This window comes from Molothrus ater, chromosome 26 (assembly GCF_012460135.2).
Source record: "Molothrus ater isolate BHLD 08-10-18 breed brown headed cowbird chromosome 26, BPBGC_Mater_1.1, whole genome shotgun sequence".
Lineage (NCBI taxonomy): Eukaryota > Metazoa > Chordata > Aves > Passeriformes > Icteridae > Molothrus > Molothrus ater.
In genome coordinates this window covers 2329276-2346284 of record NC_050503.2, presented here as the reverse complement: position 1 = coordinate 2346284, position 17009 = coordinate 2329276, and the positions used below count along the sequence as shown (strand labels likewise).

The window sequence follows — 17009 nt, the reverse complement described above, 5'->3', positions numbered from 1 at the left end:
CTAGCACTGCTTGTGGGGCTCCTCCAGGGTGACATAGGGCACCACAACAGGCCACGAGTCGCTGGGCCAGTATTCCAGCTTGGGCTTGAACGAGGGCATCTCGTAGCTGACGTCGAAGTAGATGACCAGAGGGCAGCAGTACAGCAGGGACAGGGCTATCAGCACGTGCCTGACAAGGAAACCAGAAATGTCTGCTGGCCAGAGGGTCATGGCATGGTCACCCTGAGGCTGCAGCCCCCAAAGGCCCCACCAGGGCTGCAGGGAGTGTTGTGTCCTGCAGGGTTTGTGCCTACAGGGAGATCCTGGCAGGGCTCTGTGAGCTGGGCTGGGGACAATTCCTGGTGCAGCAGGGCTGGGGTGGCAGAGGGGACTCATTCCAACCATTCCTCATTTCCTGGCTGCATTGTCTGTCCCAGCCATCCCAGTGCTTTGTGGGGATGGATCTGGGTGTGCAGCACTTGCAGCCCCACCTGGGCAGGCACTGAAATGTCAGCTCCAAACAAAGCCCTGCCTCTCAGTTTGGCTGCTAAAAGAAGCCTGAGGATGTTGCACTTCACACAGCAGCCTGGGAGCAGCCACAGCCCTTTGAGAGCCCACCTGGAGGGATTTCTGGAACCATTTCACTTGCAAAACAGTGTGGAAGTGGAGAGGGACATTAAACAGTGAATCCTTGGGCTGAGTGAGGAGAAACACCAATAGTGACAGGAAAGGGGGAGAGGGTGGGGAAATAATTTTTCTATTTCTCTGCCGTGGACCTTTCAGGCCAGGAAATGTTTGGGCTGGGGTTCCTGGAGCCCTTACCAGAAGCTGTGGAAGTAGGGGAAGTTGATGGCCTGCCAGAGCCAGCAGAGCCAGCGGTCACTGATCCAGCTGGTGATGGCCAGGGCCCACCACATCACCATGACTGCAGCCATCCGGTGAACCCGCTTGTCATTGCACCTGGAGGACACAGGGAGGGACAGGGAGCACAGTAATCATGTTGGGAGGAAAGGGGGTTGTAAAGAGGGCTGGTTCCTGCCTGCACATGCAGCAGTGCAAACCCCAGCAAGCTCCTTCTGGAGAGTATTCCACGGGAACTGGAGAAGTGTGGCTCTGGGGAGAGGATTTCTGACTTTCTGGGGGTGAGGATGATGCTGGGAGATGCCAAAGCACTCCTGTCTTTCTCTCCAGACCCTGGTGGGCTCTTCCAGCCCCACACTAGTTCCCAAAAGCCCCACAAAGGGGAAGGAGCTGCAGAGATGGCAGCCAAGGGGGAGAATCATGGACTCATGGAAGTGTAAAAGTTAGAAAATACCTCTAAGATCATCATGTCCAGCTCTTAACCCAGCACCACCTCCATGTTCAGCACAAAACCCTGTTCTCAAATTCCACATCCACAGGGCATTTTTGAAACCTTCCAGGGATGTTTTCAAAAATGCCCTGTGTTTGAAACCTTCCAGGGGTGATAACACCACCACTGTCCCATGGGTTTTTGAAAACTTTCAGGGGTGATGACTCCACCTCTGTCCCATGGGTTTTTAAAAACTTTCAGGGATGATGATTCTACCACTGTCCCATGGGTTTTTAAAAACTTTCAGGGATGATGATTCTACCACTGTCCCATGGATTTTTGAAATCTTCCAAGGATGATGATTCCACCACTGTCCCATGGGTTTTTAAAAACTTTCAGGGATGATGATTCCACCCCTGTCCCATGGATTTTTGAAACCTTCCAGGGATGATGATTCCACCACTGTCCCATGGGTTATCCCCATTCTGCATGGCCACCTGTGCCAGGTGCCCTTCCTGTACCCCACTGCCCACTCAGCCTCTGCCTGCTCCCTCCCAAGTACACGTGGCTGGTGAGGACTTGGGCTCAGGTCACTGTTGAGGACGGAGTCACTGCCCAGCAGGAGCACAGCTGGAGCTGCAGGTAACCCCTGAGCCCCCTCCTTACTTCTTGAGCTCCTTCCAGGTCAGGTACAGCAGGTGGAAGGCGATGCAGTTGAGAGCGTAGGCATTGAGGGTGGGCTTGACAAAAGACATCAGGGTGCTGATGATGGTGGTGATACCAGTCAGCCAGAAGAAATGCCTCCTGAGGGGAATTGGGACAGAGTGTCAGTGCCACCAGGGCTCACAGGATGGGGAAGGTCCTGAGAGGGGCAAAGCTTCTCCAGCACCTCCCTTCTGTCTGCATGTGGCTGACTCAGTGTCTGTGGGGTCCTGCCAGGGAGGGTGAGGTGGCAGCTCCCAGTGGGTCTGTGACAGACCCCAGGCACAGCTCAGAGGCAGCTCCTGCACTTTCCTGGGGTGAGGGTGAGGCACGGGCAGGGAGCTCTGCACAGGGAAGGGCTGTGCAAACACCGCTCTGGGCTCCCTGAGCAACAACACGGCTCAGAGGGGCCTTTCACATGCAAATCCCTTCCCAAGTCCCTCTCTCTCCCCCAGCTGTGTCTCCTCTGTGAACTCCTGGTGACCTCCTGCTCGGCATGGGAAGAGCAGCCTTGGAGCAGGTCCTTGCAAGGAGCTGGGCTGGCTCAGAGGGCTCCAGCCAGGAGGGGACATCCCCTGAGTAAAGCCCTGCTGGGTTCCCACTCTGCTGGTGTCTCAGACATCTTCTATGAAAAATCCTTTCCTTAGGATTTTTCCTCTTGAGGAGCTGAGAGGCCTCAGGAACAAAATGTAACCAATGGTTATCTGCTGCTGTGGAATGCAACAGGTGCATCTGGGATTGGGCTCATGTGGTTGTTTCTAATTAATGGCCAATCACAGTCCAGCTGTCTCAGGCTCTCTGTCCCAGACACAAACCTTTGTTATCCATTCTTTCCTATTCTATTCTTCGCCAGCCTTCTGATGAAATCCTTTCTTCTATTCTTTCAGTATAGTTTTAATGTAATATATATCATAAAATAAAAAATCAGCCTTCTGAAACATGGAGTCAGATCCTCATCCCTTCCCTCATCCTCAGACCCCTGTGAACACCATCACATGCTGGTCCATGCCCTCCCAGTGGCCCCATCCTTTCTGCTGGGCTCCTCCTTGAAATGAGGGCTGTGACCATCTTGTCCTATGGGAAACCCCCTCAGCCTTGAGGGAAATCTCTCTGTGGATGACAGGGGATGCTGGAACAGATTGACAGCATGAGTAATTGAATGTTAATGTTCAGGAATGTTTCATTTCCTAATTAATTTTGAAATTCTCCATGCAAAGTTTCCTCTGCAGTGACACAAACACAAACAGCTCCAACTGAGAGGAGAATTTTGACTTTTCCTCTCTGTCAGCACCATAAGGAGGGCCTGATCCTAAAGCCCTTCAGGTACCTCAGAGCTGACCCCTTGCAGGGGAACTGGGGGATCTGTGGGTCACTACACCTCAGTGTCAGTGTCCCATCCCTCCCCTCAGAGCCTGACCATGCCCCTCTGGTCATACCTGGTCTTGATGCACTTGGGGAAGTAAGCCTGTGGGTACCAGAAGGAATAAGCCACAGCCAGTGTCCAGAGGATGGAGAGCTCATCCAGGAGCTGTCCCACGTAGCTCAGGGTCATGTGGAAGTACATGGAGAAGAGACCTGCAAGGAGCAAGGGCACCTTGGGATGACAAAGCTCCATCCTCCTCCCACCAGCCCTGGGAGGTTCTTGGGGGCTGTTCCTGAAGATCCACCATTCCCCAAGATCCACCATTCCCAAAGACCCACCATTCCTGAAGATCCACCATTTCTCAAGATCCACCATTCCCAAAGACCCACCATTCCTCAAGACCCACCATTTCTGAAGAGCAGGGTGTGGATTTTGCTGTTCAAGGGGGCTGGACTGAGTCAGTCCAGTCACACCATGGGGATTACAGGGCTGGAAGCTGCACATCCACAGCTGGCAGCAACCATGGGCTGCAGGCTTCAAACACACCTGGCTGCTTGGTTGCCCATCCCAATTTTCCCTGTGCTTTGGCCACTGAGACCCTCCAAAGGTCTCATGTTGGGTAGTCTGGCAACCTGTCTGAGTTTTCCCACAGTGCTGGCACCCACCTACAAGGATGAGCAGCCCTGAGACAAAGTAGAGGGGCACAGCCTTCTTCTGGCAGTACTGCCTGTTCAGGTACAGCAGGGCAGGGGACAGCAGAAAGAAGCTCACATTGCTGATCTGAAAAACAAGAGGCAAACTCAGCTCCTGTGTGACCGTGCTCACAGGGTCTTGTGTTGAAGGAAGAGATGAGGATCTGACTCCACGTTTCAGAAGGCTTGATTTATTATTTTATTATATATATTACACTAAAACTATACTAAAAGAATAGAAGAAAGGTTTCATCAGAAGGCTGGCTAAGCTAAGAATAGAAAGGAATGATAACAAAGGTTTGTGGCTCGGGCTCTCTGTCTGAGCCAGCTGGGCTGTGATTGGCCATTAATTAGAAACATCCAAGATGGGCCAATCCCAGATGCACCTGTTGCATTCCACAGCAGCAGATAATCATTGTTTACATTTTGTTCCTGAGGCCTCTCAGCTTCTCAGGAGGAGCAATCCTAAAGCAAGGATTTTCCATAAAAGATGTCTGCGACACTCCTGGGCAAGCCCCATCCCACCACGTGGCTCAGTGTCTCTGTGTGTGAGGAGGATCCTGATCTCCAGTAGGAAGCAGGGGTTGTTCTTGGCACAGGCAGAGGGCAGAGGTGTTTCTCCAGAAGCCAGGCTGGAACTGGAAGGGCAGCTCTTGCTGTGGCAGCCAGCAGTGGCTGCAGACACCTCTGCCCTCCCTCAGGGCCAGCAAGCCCAGCGTGAGCTGCTGTGTCCCTTTTGGGTGATGCTGGTTTATCTTCTGGTGCTGGTGCCTCCAACAACTCCTCTGTTTTCATCCATCTCCCTCTCATGTCAACCCAGACCCTCCAGGAGCTGCCTGGATGGCTCCTGACCCTTCCAGCCACCCTGTGAGGGGTTGGGAGGGTGTGAGGAGCTCAGCCAGCACAGCAAGGCAAGGTCAGCAAAACATCCTGACCTGGGAGTGGGTGTGGTGGGAGCAGCAGGATGAGCAGGACATCAGTAGGTGGGAACAGGCAGGACTGAGGTGACATCCTGTGGTGTCAGGTGTGAAGCCACCTGGCCTGGGGAGGAGAGGTGTTCTGGACACTGGTAATTACATGAGGTCATCAACCTCCTCTAAACACACCTGGCAAATGAACACAGAGGAATGATTCTGCTCTGGTTTCCAACTCTGCAAAATTCCTTCTTTGACCGACTTTGATTAGTCTGGGGAAGAGGGGATGGTGCTGGGGAAGAGGGGATGGTGATGAGGAAGAGGGGATGGTGCTGGGCAGGAGGGGATGGTGCTGAGGATGAGGATGGTGCTGGGCAGGAGGGGATGGTGCTGAGGATGAGGATGGTGCTGGGTAGGAGAGGATGGTGCTGGGTAGGAGGGGATGGTGCTGGAGAGGAGGGGATGGTGCTGAGGATGAGGATGGTGCTGGGGAATAGAGGATGGTGCTGGAGAGGAGGGGATGGTGCTGGAGAGGAGGGGATGGTGCTGGGGAAAAGGGGATGGTGCTGAGGATGAGGATGGTGCTGGGGAATAGAGGATGGTGCTGGAGAGGAGGGGATGGAGCTGAGGAAGAAGGGATGGTGATGAGGAAGTGGGATGGTGCTGGGGGGGAGAGGATGGAGCTGGAGAGGAGGGGATGGTGCTGGGCAGGAGGTGATGGTGATGAGGAAGAGGGGATGGTGCTGGGGCTCAGCCTCTTGCTGGGCTGGCTGAAGGTGCCAGTGCTTTGCAGAGAGGAGATGCTGATGGGCAAAATGTGGGAGCTGGGGAGGAGCAATGAGTGCCCAAAGCCTGGACTTGTCTGCTGCGCCAGGCCTGCTCCACTCTGCAGCACAGGGAAGGGAAATCTGAACTCATTTAATTACCCTCTGTGGGTTCCTACCTTGCCTTTTTCACCTGGTTTTGCAAGCTCAGGGAGGGGATGTCAGCGGGAAGCATGGCCTCCCCAGTGAAAATGGTTTTTGCTTATGAAAGGTTGGGATTGTGGTGCTGCATTTACCTGCCAGACAGCTCTTTGGGGCTCTGCAGCCATCTGCTCAAGTGCCATTTGGCAAAGCACCAGCGTGACTTTTATCTCAGCCTCGCAATCCTTTTCCTTTCATCTTCCAGCTCCACGCTGACCCAGACCCCACCCCTGGAATTTGGCATCCACAGCTGGAGTCTCCCCCCCTCAGCAGCACCAGGTAAACTGCAAAATCGGTGCTGGGATCCCCTGGGATCCCAGTTTATGGTAACAGGGCTGCAAATCACCAGGACGTTGTCATTTCTCTGGAACACACCCTCTCCTATTCCAGAGGGAAACACAATTCATGCCTAATGTGAGGTCTCTATTCCCTTAAACACCGGAGATTCATCTTGATTTTCACTAAGGCTTCCATGAGACAAGTTGATTCTCCCATTAGCAGCAGTTCTCGGGGCTGAATGGATTTGTTTTCCATAGGTGCTTAGAGCCAAACCCAGGCCAATTCCCACTCCAGCCATGAAAAGAGAAGTGCTGCTCCCACTTGCACCCTCGAGGTCAAATTGTTCGGAAACGACTGAGAAATCAAACCGTGTGTTCAAGCAACAGCCGCGCTTCAAACATTTCTTTTCCCTTGAAATGATTAAGGAGGCTTTTGGAAGGCAAGGAGAGGGAAAACGCTTTGGGGAAAAGGCAGGAGAGTGCAAGTGCCAGCACGAATTCAGTGAGGAAACTGAAGAGAGAGGAGAGCCCCGCATCCCCGAGCACCGGGCATTGCAACAGCGCCATTAATTACATGATAGCTGCGTTATCACTTCATTAACCCGGGACGAGATGTGCAAGATCTGATAGCAGAAGGGAGGGAGAACCGGGGGAACCGTGCCAATAGGGTCAGGAAGATAAACGGGATTCCTTGCAGAGCAGCCAAGCTGGGGGTTTAGGGAACAGCTCCCACCCCCGTGGGGGACACGAGGTTTTCATCACTCTGATTTGTAAATGCTGACTTTCTGTCTTCCCTCTGGGATGTGGCAAGCTCCATCTCAGATGTGGCTGGGAGGGTTCTGCTCCCAGGACAGCCACTGAAAGTTTTCCTGGAGTTTCTGCTCAGGCTGGGAGCCCCTAGCACAGCTTCTGTTTCAACCTCTCTGCTCACACTGGCCAGGAGCAGCAGCTCCCCCTGTCCAGGATGTGGTTTTGGAGCCAAGGTGTGACAGGACATGTGAGAGTCCCCCTGCCTGAGCTCCCACTCCCCAATAAATGTGAGTTATTGCCCCAGGTGCCTCAGCTGAACTCAACTATTTGCTGCTTCTCCTAGGAGAGAAGTGAGGCTGGGATCAGCAACATGGCTCAAACCCTGGTGCATGAACAGGATCATTGGGAAGAGCCCAAATTCTGCAGCTCCAGCCTGAGACAGAGGGACAGAACCTTCACCTGTGACAGGTGAGATCAACCTCTGATGGGGATTGAGGCAGGAGGGGCTGGTTTAAGCACAGCAGCAGAGGCTGCTCCTCACTCACAGAATGCACAGAATGCACAGAATGCACAGAATGCACAGAATGCACAGAATGCACAGAATGGATGCTCCAGCCAGGCACTTTCTGCAGTGGAAGGAGATTCCTGGCAGGGAAGGACTCGTGGCAGGGAGCTCATTCTCACTAACAGTGAAGCAGCTTCAGCTGACAGAGGAGCCCACAGGGCCAGACACAGAAGGGAACAGCTCTGGGGCTCTCCAGGGCTGTGCAGCAAGTTCCTAAAGCCAGGCCTGTGCTGTAGGGGATGAGGCTGCAGGTGCTGACATCACAATGCCTCTGCTTTGGGGTAGAAAGCAGCAGTTTGGGGAGTGCTTGCATCATCCTGGGCACAACTTTCTGGGCAGGCAGGAGAGCCATGGGATTAGTGAGAATGTGAGTGGGCCAGGACACCCCACACACCCTTCTCTGATAGATCTGCACCCTTTATTTCACCACTCCATGGAGCACCCAGGAGTTCTGGGTGTGAGCAGCATCAGAGCTGCTGCAGAGACCCTGCTGGTGTCATTGCCAGCATCTTGGATCAGTCATTTCAGCAAAGAAACCAGGGTAGAAAGACAAATCCCTGACTGATGACCCTCCTGGAGCACAATTCTGCTCTCCCCTGAGCAGCCAGAAGACAATAAATGTCTGGGTCACTGAGTCACTATAAATAGAGTTTTGTGGCTGAACTGCATCCAGCCATGAGCCACCATGTATCATTAGGTACTTCAAGGTACTGTTTACATTCTTTTCTCATACCCCTGGTGCTTATTTCCAATAAAAAGCATCCCAGCCAAGCAGGCCTGAGAGAGTGTGGCTGGCACAGAGCAATCCCCAGCAGCACAGAACAGCTCTGCTCCAGCCCCAGGCAGGCCTGGCAGGAAGACATTGAAGAGGACGCTCTGTGAGCAAACCCTGCTGATTTAGTGAGGCTTGGCTGGGCTCCCAGCTAGCCTAAAACTCCAGAAAATTGACACTGAGGTAAATATTGGTACAATTAATTCAGGGCAGTAACAATTGCAGCAACCTGAATGTGAGGAAAAATGAATGGGGAGATGAAGAGAAGATGCAGGCTGGTAGGATCACAGCTGGGATGGTGCCCTGTCACAGGCATCTTTTATGGAAAATCCTTTCCTTAGGGTTTTTCCTCCTGAGAAGCTGAGAGGCCTCAGGAACAAAATGCAAACATTGGTTATCTGCTGCTGTGGAATGCAACAGGTGCATCTGGGATTGGCCTCATGTGGTTGTTCCTAATTAATGGCCAATCACAGCCCAGCTGGCTCGGACTCTCTGTCCCAGACACAAGCCTTTGTTATCATTCTTTGCTATTCTATTCTTAGCCAGCCTTCTGAGGAAATCCTTTCTTCTATTCTTTTAGCATAGTTTTAATATAATATATCTCATAAAATAATAAATCAAGCCTTCTGAAACATGGAGTCACATCCTCATCTCTTCCCTCATCCAAGAACCCCTGTGAGCACTGTCACAGTGCCCTGAGCCCCAGCTGGATCTGCAGGATGCAGGCAGCAGGGATAGCTCCAGATCTCAGCCTGGCCAGATTTCTATAACCCTTTCTATAATCTAGATTTCTACAATTCTTTAGGGCACATCACAAGGAGCCTGATCCTGGGGGGGATCCCAGAGCAGGAATGGGGGTCCCTGTGCTGCTGCAGGGGTGAGACCCAGGCAGTGCCAGCCAAGGATGGGACCCAGGCAGTGCCAAACAGGCTGAAGGAGGGACCCAGGCAGTGCCAGCCAGGCTGTGCTGGGTGAAAGAGGGACCCAGGCAGTGCCAGCCAAGGATGGGACCAAGGCAGTGCCAAACAGGCTGAAGGAGGAACCCAGGCAGTGCCAGCCACGCTGTGCTGGGTGAGGAAGGGACCCAGGCAGTGCCAGCCAGGCTGTGCTGCTCAGGAAGGGCTGATGCCCATGTCAGTGATGTTCCTGCCCACCTTTGGTGCCAAGGTCTGGCCCTGAGCGCAGCACAGCATCAGGGCTGTTGTCAGATGCTCAGATAATGGCAGATTTTAGGGGGGTTTGCTCCTCTGCCACCCCTTGTGTGGGCAGGGGTCGCCAGCCAGCCCAAGCTGACATGGCAGGGTTGGATTCCTGCTGCTCAGGAATCACATCCTAACACAGAATTGTTCCCTTCCTGCACTGGCATTTCGCTGATCTCCTGAGCCTGGCAGAAAGGACAGCAGTGCAGGGACCATCAAAACCTCTTTCTCTGCTGAGGAAAAGGTGCTCAGTGTCTTAGAGAGGAGAACAAGGGCAAGTCCCACCACCGGGAAAAAATCCTGCAGGGTTTGCTTGTCCATATCCCTCCCTATGTCATATAAATACAGACATTGCCCTCTTGCAACATACAATTATATGGATTCTGCCTGGGAATTCAGCATTGAGGGATCTTATTTTCTTTCTTAAAAAAATCACTTCATTGTATGTTAATATTTGCCTTGGTATTGAAATCAGACCCATTTCTGTTGGCTCTGTTGGACCACTTCATCACACAAATATCACTAAACTTTTTTTATCAGGTTGGAAGTTAAATTCATCAGATCTTCCCTTTTTTTGACCTGCCTCTTCACTGCTGCTCTTGCATCTCTGAGTTGCAAAATTTCAAGTTCTCTCTCTCCCTCAGTATCACATTCCTTCTTATCTGCATTGAGACATGCATTGGAGAGATTTTCCTCACTGTGCCTGAGTCCCACACAGTGAGAATTCATCCCAACAAGCCCAGTGGTGTGCATTGGGAGCCTGGGATGAGGCTGTGCCTGGCAGGGGCCTCCTCCAGGACTGGGCACCTGGGTGAGATTTTCAGGAGTAGCCACAGAATTTAGAAACCTGTGCCACAAAATGAGCCAGGCAGCTGAGAGTTAATGTTTTATGGGAATTACAGGCCTACAAGAATTAGTCATGCATCTGGCCACACCAGCTGGTGTTCAGCAGAGGAATCAGACACTGAAGTGCTTCTGAAGAGCTCCTGAGATAGTTGTTGGTGTGATAAGGAATCTGAGCCACTTTGTAAGCCTGGTGTCAGTGGTACCTCAGCTCCAAAAATCCTGCCTTGTGTCTCCAACTGGGACAAGAGGCAAATTTACCTCCTGGAAGGAAGGAATTCACACCAAAACCAAAACCTTCTCTCTCAGGCTTTATGCTCTTGGTGGAAATCAGCCCCTCTGCAGTGTTAGCAGCCGCTCTCTCCAACCCAGAGGCTTTGGGCACTTCCAGCTGCATTTAGAATGGTTTGGGTTGGCAGGGACCTTAAAGATCACCCCCTTCCACCCCTTGCCATGGGCAGGGATATGTTCCACTCACACAGGTTGCTCCAAGCCGTGAAATCTGAGATGCTGATGTGAGTGTTGAGTGATTTCTCCATCTCCTTGCTCATTTCCCTGCTCTGCGCCTCTGAGCCCATGCAGCAGCAAACAGCACAAAACACCCAGCTGGGTGCCACAGGGAAGCAGGGTCTGGTCTGGACTGGCAGATCTTTCTTTGCTGAGTGCCCCAAAGGGCAGTGAGCACACACAGCCCCCTCCTCTGAGACCCTGGAGCCTGCAGGACTCGGGCTGGGGAATTATCGTTATTATAGGTAATTTATTAAAAACAGGAAATGCTTTAAAAAAAAAAAAGAGGAAGAGCCATTTCCATGAGAACAAGATCTTCTAGTGTTAGGCAGCAATTGCCAAAAGCTGTAAACAAGGCCTGTGGAAGGCTGTAAATCCACATGCCTCACACCCCTGGGAGCTCTTTAATTGCTCTGAGGGAGCAGGACATGCTCGGAGAGGCTGCTTATCTCCAGCCCTCTGCAGGCAGATATGGATGCTCCAGCCAAGGCACTGGCACTGGAGGCAGCCTGGGTGATAAAGGATCACAGGAGGTGAAACTGGCTCATGCTCTGAGCCGAGTTCCGTGTTCCCAACCTGCCTGACACGGTTCATGGAAGTGCTGCCTCTCATTTTGCCACTCCTGTACATTTAGCTGGAATATGTGAGCCCTGTGTGGGACTTAGCCCGGCTGGCAGCAGAGCTGCAGGACTGGTATAACAGGATCTCACAGATCTGGGCTGTGAGGGAGTTCTGCCAGAGTTTTCTCACTGGGAATCAACCCCACACACACAACACAGAAATGCCCCTGACCCCAGCAGGTTTCAGGGAGCAACCATTGCAAGCAACAAAACTCCCCTGATTCACCTGAAGCTCAGAGCACACTCCCCACACCAGCACCCTCCAGCACCAGGAAGTTCAAAGGAGCGAGGAGGAGGAAAGAAAGCAGGGATGTCCCATGCTGTGTGGGTCCCCAAAGCAGCTCCTGGGGGCCTGGAAGCAGCCCCAGCCTCCCCAGGGCACTCACGGTATTGTAGTACTCAGCGATCACCGCCGAGCGCACGAAGTTGCTCTCGCACCAATCCACCTCAGCACTCTGGTAGGAAAAAATGCTCGGCATCCTCAGCACCCTGGGGAAAAGGAGAGGAGCAGGTCAGTGGTGGGCACAGGGGAGGACAGGGCTGCACACCCAAAGGGGACCCTGCTCCTCACACGTGTGGCTGCAGCACGGCGCCTTACCCAGCTACCAAGGGCTCATCTTCTCCCCAACACACATCTTACTGCTCAGCAGTTCCTATTTCCCCTCGATGCAGGAGCTGCAAATTGCCCCAGAAAATGCTGTTGGACTCTGAGGATAGTCAGCAATCCATGGCATTAACATCTCTTGCCAGGTGCTGTTGCTGTCACAGGACTCTTCCCCATTTCAGCCCAGTCCTGGTCACCTCATCTTCTCCCTTCTCCTCACTTTCTTTATGACTCAGACCTTCCTGCCAGGAAGACTTCCCTGTGCTCTGTGAGTTACCTCTGGGGAGTGGACAGCCCTGAGAGGTTGGTGCTCATTGGCTCTGTTCTCCACTGTTGCTCCTCAGCATCTTCCCAAGGGCTGGAACTCGGCTCGTGGGAGCTCAGGCCTGGAGCACCAGCACAGACCCTGGGCATTGCTGGAGTCCTGGGGCACTGGGAGCACTGGGAGCACTGGGAGGTGCCTCTTTCCTCTGAATTGGGTTGCACTCGGGGTGCACTCCCAGGCAAAGTCCACCCTGGTTTACCAATGAAGGGGTTGGAGTTTGACACCTCCAGCGGGTTCTCCACTGCCAGCCCCAGCCTCTGGCAGCACTGCAGCTACAAATGGGACTCCAAACAAAAACAAAGTCTAACCTTCTGCCTGTTTTCCCCCCCATGTTAAAGACTTTCCTGTCCTCGTTGTTTCTCAGCACTTTCATTAATTTGAAAAAGCAGTTCTGATCTTATTTTCATCAGAAGTTTCCTATTTGCTATATTTTTTTTTCTGATCCTTGAGACTTTAGAGCTGTTATTGAAGACAGGTGCCAACCTTAGAGGCATCTGGAAGCACCCCCAAACCCATGGTATCTGGATTTTTGGTACAAAACAGAGACAGGAATTCCCTGGAGCTGAGCAGTTCAGTCCCTGGATGCTGTGTGGGACTAACCCAGCCAGCTGTGCTGCTCCAGCCCTGCAGAGTGAGCAGGTTTGGGGTGACACCAGGCAGGTGACACTGCCTCAGTGGCATCTCTAAGCTCCTGAGACACTGGTGGCAAACAGCTTTTCTTTGAAAACCTTTCCAGCTCTAATGCAGGGAAGGGAAGTTTGTCTCAAACCCTCTCATCAGTCGATGATGTCCTTGAGGAGAAACTCCCCATTTGCAGCAGGGTGAGCTGAGCCACCACCGTGTCCACTGGGTGTGCAGCAGGGTGAGGCTCCCACAGCTGCCTCTGCCTCCCTTCCCAAGCAGTTCAAAGGGAGGGAACACAGGAGTGGAACACAAACGAGCTCTTCTGCAGCTCCTGCTCCGACCAGACCGACCGACTCGCGGCTGAGCTCCACTCTAACCATGGCCTCTCCTTAATCCAGGCTGGCTGCTCCCCAGAGCAGCTGAGATCACAGCCACAGGAGGCCAAGAGGTGGCAGGCAGAACGGTTTGAGGGCTGACTCTTCCCTCTGCTGGGTTTCCATGTGCTCCTTCACACCCCAGGGACTCTCTCCTCATCCCTCATCGCTTCTACAGCGATGCAAGGTGAAAAAACAACTGGAGCCAGGATGACAAATCCCAGCTCATGGATAAAGGGATGTCAGTAGAGAGATGGTGAAGGGATGGAGAGGCAGAAGAAGGAGAAGAAGGAGGAGAAGGAGAAGCAGAAAAAGGGGAGCAGTGATGGAGTGCCCAGCACTGGCTGCTGGTGTCTCCTCCCAGCCTGGCTTACCTGTGATCCCTGGATGGACCAGCACTGCTTCCACACGCTCTGGGAGCTCCAAGGTTTCCAGCAAAGCTGGAGCAGCAACCTGTCCTGCCTCTCTAGCTCTGGAGGAATGCCCACAGTGTGAGCTCACCGCCAGCAGCCGCCGGAAAATCCCCTCTCTCTGTCCCTAGGGAAAGAGTCGGGATGGGACAGGAGTCATGTGCACCCTCCAGGCAAAGCTGGGTCCCCACAGGAAACATTTTGGCTGGAGGGGTTTATATCCGTGCCCCCAGATGGGCAGGGGCAGGGAGGCAGGGCAGGGAAGCGTGAGCTGGAAGGGTTGGAGGAGCAGGGGTGGAAATGCAGCCTGAAATCATCCCAGTGCCCCCGGGCAGGCTCCCTGCGCAGGGCACGCACCTGGACCTGGCCCTGCTTCTCCCAGGGGAGGGAACATCCACAGAACATCCACACAAACTGCCCTGCACAAGGACAAAACCCAGGGCAAGGGTTTCCACCAGAAAGTGTGGAGCGAGCTGGTGCTGCCTATTTCAGGATTTAAATTCAAGCTGCTTCTCAGCTTCATCCCCAAATGCTGTTTTATTATTATCAAAAAGAAGGTTGTTATCAGATCTCACTTCTTCTAGCAGGTTTATTTTGTTGTTTAGTTAAAGAACTATCAGAACAGGACACCTTTGGGTGACTGCTTTGCAAATATTTTCCTCCTGGACCTCATTCAGGCGTTCAAGAAATTTGGCAGCAATTAAACTTTTCCCCCCCAAAACAACATTTTTTCCCTCCGTGTAGAGCTGAAAGAAGTATGTTGTTTTCTTAAACATGAAACTTATTATTTGGCCACTGCTTCCTGGTGGAGACACCACAGGCAGGGTGAGACCAAGCTCTGAGGTGTCCCTGTCCTTGTCCCTGCTCCTGTCCCTGTTCCTGTCCTCGTCCCTGTGCTTTCTGAAGAGTAGGGATCAAGCCTTTGCCATGGGGAGAAGCTCTTTGGGAATTTCAGCCATTTATTTTGCTGCTCCTATGAAAAAGAGCATCCCTGGGAGCCCTGGGCTGTGCCAGGGCTTACAAAAGCCTCACAAATCCACCTGGCTTTGGAAATGAGGGTAATTAGCACAGCAGCAGCAGCAGCTGGTGTTGCACCATGGTGGAGCCTCCGTTACCTGTCACCAAGGCCAGGCTTAGTGTCCTTCTAGGACAAGCTTGGAGCAGAGGATCCGAGGGGATCCCACAGAGCTGCCCCCACCCCTGGATGGTGAAGGGATCTGGGATGGATTTGCTTTTTCTTCACTTGGAACTCTCAATGGACTCTGCAGGCACCGAGCTCCCAGGCTGAAAGGAGCTCCCCAGTTCCTCAGGGAATCTTCTCACAGACATCTTTTATGCAAAATCCTTTCTTAGGATTTTTCCTCCTGAGGAGCTGAGAGGCTTCAAGAATAAAATGTAAACCATTGATTATCTGCTGCTGTGGAATGCAACAGGTGCATCTGGGATTGGCCCATGTTGGACGTTTCTAATTAATGGCCAATCACAGCCCAGCTGGCTCGGACAGAAAATCTGAGACAGAGCCTTTGTTATCATTCTTTTCTATTCTATTCTTAGCCAGCCTTCTGATGAAACCTTTCTTCTATTCTTTTAGTATAGTTTTAATGTGATATATATCATAAAATAATAAATCAAGCCTTCTGAAACATGGAGTCAGATCCTCGTCTCTTCCCTCATCCTCAGAGCCCTGTGAACACGGTCACAGAATCTCAGTGAGAAACAAGTGCTGCCTTGCCCATCCCACTGGGAAGGTGGCAGAGATGGATTTGGGAAGGAGATCCCACACAGGTGATGCCTGGTCTGTGTGAACATCTTTGAAAAGAATGAGTTTTCCCACCCCAAAACCTCTGGGGAGTGAAGCGTCCAAGCATCCCTGCTACATCCTGTGCCAGCAGTGGGTAAATAACTGGGGAGGGTGTCATGGCTCTGCACCTCCCCTGATTCATCAAGAACTAGGTCATAAAGGGAGCTTGGTTTCCTGCTGAGTCCTCACTCCACACTCCTGCTAATGTTTACATCCTCCTGCCTGTGGTCAGCAGGGCCTGGGATGCTGGGGATGCTGAGGATGCTGAGGATGCTGAGGATGCTGAGGATGCTGAGGATGATGAGGATGATGAGGGTGGGCTGGGGACAGGAGGGTGCCCAGGGAGCACAGGGTGAAACTTCTGGGCCTTGTGAGAGTAACACAGAGACCCCACAGTGCTGGCTCTGCTGAGGCCCCACCTCAAACCCTGGGGGGAGATTTGGGCTCCTCGTGACAAGAAGGACCTGGAATGTGTCCAGAGAATGGAACAGAGCTGGGGAAGGGTCTGAAGCACCAGGAGGGGCTGAGGGAGCTGGGAAGGGGCTCAGCCTGGAGAAAAGGAGGCTCAGGGGGGACCTTGTGGCTCTGCACAGCTCCTGACAGGAGGGGACAGCTGGGTGGGGGGGTCAGGCTCTGCTCTCTGGCAACAATCAACAAGAGGAAACAGCCTCAAGTTGCTCCAGGGGAGGTTTAGATTGGAAATTAGAGGCTTTTTCTTCACAGAGAGATTGTAAAGCATTGCAATGGGCTGCCCAGGGCAGTGATGGAGTCACCATCCCTGGGGGTGCTCAAAAGTAGCATGGATGTGGCACTTGGGGACATGGGGCAGTGATGAACTCAGTGGCAGCGCTGGGCTGAGGGTTGGGCTTGAGCATCTTAAAGGTTTTTCCAGCCTTAAGGACTCTGAGACTCTAAACCTCCCTGTATGTGAAAATTCTTTCTTTTAAAGCTTCCCTGGAGTCCTCACTCCTTGCTGGGCCCTGCTGCCTCCCCCTCACCTGGCTCCTCTCCTGTGCTCAGCGCTGTGCAGCTCAGTGACACAGGGACTTCCTGTCCCCTCAGCTGCTCCTTTCCTGCTCCTGGGCCTCTTGCAAAGCCCCACATCCCAGAGTTTAACCTGGGCAGCCTCATCCAAGCCCCACATCCCAGGGTTTAACCTGGGCAGCCTCATCCCAGTGAGACAGAGTAGATGAGGCTGTGCAGGTTAAGCCCTGTCCTGTGTCACAAAGCCTGGCACACGGCCTGGTTGTGTCCCACAATTTACTAAAGATTCTATTTGCAGTTGGTGACTACTTAAAGATCACATCTTCACGTCTCACATGGTCTTCATTTTGTTTTATTTTCTGTAGAAATCTGTTTTTTTTTTTTTTTTTTTTTTTTTTTGTATCATATTGGACAGTAATTAAGGGTTTTTTTCTGCTTTCTTGGATT

The 17009-nt window shown here is 52.6% G+C and overlaps 1 protein-coding gene across 1 annotated transcript; it reads right to left on the bottom strand.

The window, feature by feature from the left end:
• ACER1 (alkaline ceramidase 1) lies at positions 1-11919 on the bottom strand. Its single transcript, XM_036399573.1, has 6 exons — positions 11827-11919; positions 4001-4115; positions 3409-3547; positions 1937-2074; positions 802-939; positions 1-169 (listed from the first exon to the last, which is right to left on the bottom strand). Exons 1-6 carry the CDS (start codon positions 11917-11919, stop codon positions 1-3), a joined length of 792 nt encoding a protein of 263 aa, XP_036255466.1.
• Positions 11920-17009: the final 5090 nt, after the last annotated feature.

Excerpts from the sequence above, each read along its gene's own strand:
- ACER1 (XM_036399573.1), bottom strand. The coding sequence starts at position 11,919 with ATGCCGAGCATTTTTTCCTACCAGAGTGCTGAGGTGGATTGGTGCGAG. Across the intron at positions 4,116-11,826 it reads TCGCTGAGTACTACAATACC|ATCAGCAATGTGAGCTTCTT; the intron begins GTGAGTGCCCTG and ends CTTGTTTTTCAG. Across the intron at positions 170-801 it reads CCCTACTTCCACAGCTTCTG|GCACGTGCTGATAGCCCTGT; the intron begins GTAAGGGCTCCA and ends TTTCCTTGTCAG.